The sequence below is a fragment of the Coregonus lavaretus genome (genome assembly GCF_964263955.1).
Source record: "Coregonus lavaretus genome assembly, contig: HAP1_SCAFFOLD_720, whole genome shotgun sequence".
NCBI lineage: Eukaryota > Metazoa > Chordata > Actinopteri > Salmoniformes > Salmonidae > Coregonus > Coregonus lavaretus.
The window spans coordinates 260,001-265,882 of record NW_028164941.1 but is presented as its reverse complement, the minus strand read 5'-3'; the positions used below and the strand labels follow the sequence as shown (position 1 = coordinate 265,882).

General features: G+C 46.9%; 1 protein-coding gene across 1 annotated transcript in view; it reads left to right on the top strand.

Annotated features, from left to right (window-relative positions):
• Positions 1 to 47: 47 nt before the first annotated feature.
• LOC311116440 (voltage-dependent T-type calcium channel subunit alpha-1I-like) overlaps positions 48 to 5,882 on the top strand; it is a gene marked incomplete at its 5' end in the record, with an annotated part of 9,817 nt that continues 3,982 nt past the window's right edge. The window contains 4 exons of the mRNA XM_084191526.1: positions 48 to 157; positions 327 to 460; positions 2,797 to 2,867; positions 3,443 to 3,521. Of these exons, the coding sequence (XP_084047652.1) occupies positions 48 to 157; positions 327 to 460; positions 2,797 to 2,867; positions 3,443 to 3,521 (394 nt within the window). The remainder of the gene's footprint in view (positions 158 to 326; positions 461 to 2,796; positions 2,868 to 3,442; positions 3,522 to 5,882) is intronic.

The following is a 5,882-nucleotide window of genomic DNA, read 5'->3' as shown; positions in this document are numbered from 1 at the left end:
AATGTGTGTGTGTGTGTGTGTGTGTGTGTGTGTGTGTGTGTGTCCAGTATCTGGAGGAGGCTCTGAAGTACTGTAACTACGTGTTTACCTGTGTCTTCATCATCGAGACCCTGCTGAAACTAGTGGCCTTCGGACTGAACAGGTTCTTTAAGGACAGGTACACACACACACACACAACACACGCACACACACACACACACAACACACGCACACACACACACACACACACACGCACACACACACACACACACAAAAAAAAACGGTTCCTTACTCGGTCATTGGATCTTGATACAAAAACAATTGTGTGTGTGTGTGTGTGTGTTTAGGTGGAACCAGTTGGACCTGGCCATAGTGTTGTTGTCCATCATGGGGATCACTCTGGAGGAGCTGAAGATGAACGCATCGCTGCCCATCAACCCCACCATCATCAGGATCATGAGAGTACTGAGGATCGCTAGAGGTAAACACACACGGGGATCACGACTAGAGGTAAACACACACGGGGATCACGAGAGTACTGAGGATCGCTAGAGGTAAACACACACGGGATCACGACTAGAGGTAAACACACACGGGGATCACGACTAGAGGTAAACACACACGGGGATCACGACTAGAGGTAAACACACACGGGGATCACGAGAGTACTGAGGATCGCTAGAGGTAACACACACGGGGATCACGACTAGAGGTAAACACACACGGGGATCATGAGAGTACTGAGGATCGCTAGAGGTAAACACACACGGGGATCACGACTAGAGGTAAACACACACGGGGATCACGACTAGAGGTAAACACACACGGGATCACGAGAGTACTGAGGATCGCTAGAGGTAAACACACACGGGGATCACGACTAGAGGTAAACACACACGGGGATCACGACTAGAGGTAAACACACACGGGGATCACGGACTAGAGGTAAACACACACGGGGATCACGAGAGTACTGAGGATCGCTAGAGGTAAACACACACGGGGATCACGACTAGAGGTAAACACACACGGGGATCACGAGAGTACTGAGGATCGCTAGAGGTAACACACACGGGGATCACGACTAGAGGTAAACACACACGGGGATCACGACTAGAGTTAACACACGGGGATCACGACTAGAGGTAAACACACACGGGGATCACGACTAGAGGTAAACACACACGGGGATCACGACTAGAGGTAAACACACACGGGGATCACGACTAGAGGTAAACACACACGGGGATCACGACTAGAGGTAAACACACACGGGGATCACGACTAGAGGTAAACACCACGGGGATCACGACTAGAGGTAAACACACACGGGGATCACGACTAGAGGTAAACACACACGGGGATCACGACTAGAGGTAAACACACACGGGGATCACGACTAGAGGTAAACACACACGGGGATCACGACTAGAGGTAAACACACACGGGATCACGACTAGAGGTAACACACGGGGATCACGACTAGAGGTAAACACCACGGGATCACGACTAGAGGTAAACACACACGGGATCACGACTAGAGGTAAACACACACGGGGATCCGACTAGAGGTAAACACACACGGGGGATCATGAGAGTACTGAGGATCGCTAGAGGTAAACACACACGGGGATCACAGACTAGAGGTAAACACACACGGGGATCATGAGAGTACTGAGGATCGCTAGAGGTAAACACACACGGGGATCATGAGAGTGCTGAGGATCGCTAGAGGTAAACACACACGGGGATCATGAGAGTACTGAGGATCGCTAGAGGTAAACACACACGGGGATCACGACTAGAGGTAAACACACACGGGGATCACGACTAGAGGTAAACACACACAGGGATCACGACTAGAGGTAAACACACACGGGGATCATGAGAGTACTGAGGATCGCTAGAGGTAAACACACACGGGGATCACGACTAGAGGTAAACACACACGGGGATCAGAGAGTACTGAGGATCGCTAGAGGTAAACACACACGGGGATCATGAGAGTGCTGAGGATCGCTAGAGGTAAACACACACGGGGATCATGAGAGTACTGAGGATCGCTAGAGGTAAACACACACGGGGGATCACGACTAGAGGTAAACACACACGGGATCACGACTAGAGGTAAACACACACGGGGATCATGAGAGTACTGAGGATCGCTAGAGGTAAACACACACGGGGATCACGACTAGAGGTAAACACACACGGGGATCACGACTAGAGGTAAACACACACGGGGATCACGACTAGAGGTAAACACACACGGGGATCATGAGAGTGCTGAGGATCGCTAGAGGTAAACACACACGGGGATCATGAGAGTACTGGAGGATCGCTAGAGGTAAACACACACGGGGATCACGACTAGAGGTAAACACACACGGGGATCATGAGAGTGCTGAGGATCGCTAGAGGTAACACACACGGGGATCATGAGAGTACTGAGGATCGCTAGAGGTAAACACACGGGGATCATGAGAGTACTGAGGATCGCTAGAGGTAAACACGGGCCTAGCGGTTAGAGTGTTTGGCCAGTAATCGAAAGGTCGCTCGGTCAAATACCAGAGCCGACGAGTTGAAAAATCTGCCCGATGTGCCCTTGAGCAAGGCGCTTAACCCTAATTTGTAAAACAACATATTTCACTGCACCTATCTGGTGTATGTGACAATAAGACGTTGTTTTGGTTTTATACACACCACACCCACACACACACACACACACACACACACACTCTCGCACGAACACACACACACACACCTTGTGTTTGCAGCAGTAGAGTTGTGTGAGTGCTGTGTTGTCTCTCTCCTCAGTGATGAAGCTGTTGAAGATGGCTACAGGGATGAGAGCTCTGCTGGACACTGTCATGCAGGCCCTGCCTCAGGTATACGCGTGTGTGTGTGTGTGTGTGTTGTGTTGTGTGTGTGTGTGTGTGTGTGTGTGTGTGTGTGTGTGTGTGTGTGTGTGTGTGTGTGTGTGTGTGTACGTAAATATCTAACATCCTGTCTAAGTCTATAGGTGGGGGAATCTGGCTGGGTGTAATAACATCTAACATCCTGTCTGTGTATTCTAGGTGGGGGAATCTGGCTGGGTGTTATAACATCTTAACATCCTGTCTGTGTATTCTAGGTGGGGAATCTGGCTGGGTGTTATAACATCTAACATCCTGTCTGTGTATTCTAGGTGGGGGAATCTGGCTGGGTGTTATAACATCTAACATCCTGTCTGTGTATTCTAGGTGGGGGAATCTGGCTGGGTGTTATAACATCTTAACATCCTGTCTGTGTATTCTAGGTGGGGGAATCTGGCTGGGTGTTATAACATCTAACATCCTGTCTGTGTATTCTAGGTGGGGAATCTGGCTGGGTGTTATAACATCTTAACATCCTGTCTGTGTATTCTAGGTGGGGAATCTGGCTGGGTGTTATAACATCTTAACATCCTGTCTGTGTATTCTAGGTGGGGAATCTGGGTCTCCTCTTCATGTTGCTGTTCTTCATCTACGCAGCCCTGGGAGTGGAGCTGTTTGGGAAACTGGGTCAGTCACACACACACACACAGTCCAAAATCATCCACACACGCTTTCTCTCTCTCTCTCTCTCTCTCTCGCTGCCGCAGTCAAAGTTTCAGCGAACACACTCTCACCACTGCAGTCACGAATCACCAAATACTTTCTCTCACCCTCTCTTTCTTTCTCTCTGTCACTTTCTTTCTCTCTTCCTCTCTCTCTCTCTCTCTCTCTCTCTCTCTCTCTCTCTCTCTCTCTCTCTCTCTCTCTCTCTCTCTCTCTCTCTCTCTCTCTCTCTCTCTCTCTCTCTCTTTCCTCTATCTCTCTCTCTCTCTTCCCCTCTATCTCTCTCTCTCTTCCTCTCATCTCTCTCTCTCTCTAACACACTTTTGAAGGTATTGAGTTGACAGCGTCTTTTTCTCTACTCTGGGGGATTTTAAGACGGAGAGAATAGTTCAGCATGAATCTGTAGTAGAGATGCTATAGCGTGGGGGGGCTGGAGAAGAACATGGAGAGACAGAGAGAATAGATTAGGATGAATCTGTAGTAGAGATGCTATAGCGACAGAGAGAATAGATTAGGATGAATCTGTAGTAGAGATGTTATAGCGTAGGGGCTGGAGAAGAACATGGAGAGACAGAGAGAATAGATTAGGATGAATCTGTAGTAGAGATGCTATAGCGACAGAGAGAATAGTTTAGGATGAATCTGTAGTAGAGATGCTATAGCGTAGGGACTGGAGAAGAACATGGAGAGACAGAGAGAATAGATTAGGATGAATCTGTAGTAGAGATGCTATAGCGTAGGGACTGGAGAAGAACATGGAGAGACAGAGAGAATAGATTAGGATGAATCTGTAGTAGAGATGCTATAGCGACAGAGAGAATAGATTAGGATGAATCTGTAGTAGAGATGCTATAGCGACAGAGAGAATAGATTAGGATGAATCTGTAGTAGAGATGCTATAGCGTAGGGACTGGAGAAGAACATGGAGAGACAGAGAGAATAGATTAGGATGAATCTGTAGTAGAGATGCTATAGCGTAGGGGGCCGGAGAAGAACATGAGAGACAGAGAGAATAGATTAGGATGAATCTGTAGTAGAGATGCTATAGCGACAGAGAGAATAGTTTAGGATGAATCTGTAGTAGAGATGCTATAGAGACAGAGAGAATAGATTAGGATGAATCTGTAGTAGAGATGCTATAGCGACAGAGAGAATAGTTCAGGATGAATCTGTAGTAGAGATGCTATAGCGACAGAGAGAATAGATTAGGATGTAGTAGAGATGCTATAGCGACAGAGAGAATAGATTAGGATGAATCTGTAGTAGAGATGCTATAGCGTAGGGACTGGAGAAGAACATGGAGAGACAGAGAGAATAGTTCAGGGTGAATCTGTAATAGAGATGCTATAGCGACAGAGAGAATAGATTAGGATGAATCTGTAGTAGAGATGCTATAGCGACAGAGAGAATAGATTAGGATGAATCTGTAGTAGAGATGCTATAGCGTAGGGACTGGAGAAGAACATGGAGAGACAGAGAGAATAGATTAGGATGAATCTGTAGTAGAGATGCTATAGCGTAGGGGGCTGGAGAAGAACATGGAGAGACAGAGAGAATAGTTCAGGATGAATCTGTAGTAGAGATGCTATAGAGACAGAGAGAATAGATTAGGATGAATCTGTAGTAGAGATGCTATAGCGACAGAGTGAATAGTTCAGGATGAATCTGTAGTAGAGATGCTATAGCGTAGGGGGCTGGAGAAGAACATGGAGAGACAGAGAGAATAGATTAGGATGAATCTGTAGTAGAGATGCTATAGCGTAGGGGGGCTGGGGAAGAACATGGAGAGACAGAGAGAATAGTTCAGGATGAATCTGTAGTAGAGATGCTATAGAGACAGAGAGAATAGATTAGGATGAATCTGTAGTAGAGATGCTATAGCGACAGAGAGAATAGATTAGGATGAATCTGTAGTAGAGATGCTATAGCGTAGGGGGCCGGAGAAGAACATGGAGAGACAGAGAGAATAGATTAGGATGAATCTGTAGTAGAGATGCTATAGCGACAGAGAGAATAGATTAGGATGAATCTGTAGTAGAGATGCTATAGCGTAGGGGACTGGAGAAGAACATGGAGAGACAGAGAGAATAGTTTAGGATGAATCTGTAGTAGAGATGCTATAGCGTAGGGACTGGAGAAGAACATGGAGAGACAGAGAGAATAGATTAGGATGAATCTGTAGTAGAGATGCTATAGCGTAGGGACTGGAGAAGAACATGGAGAGACAGAGAGAATAGATTAGGATGAATCTGTAGTAGAGATGCTATAGCGACAGAGAGAATAGATTAGGATGAATCTGTAGTAGAGATGCTATAGCGTAGGGAC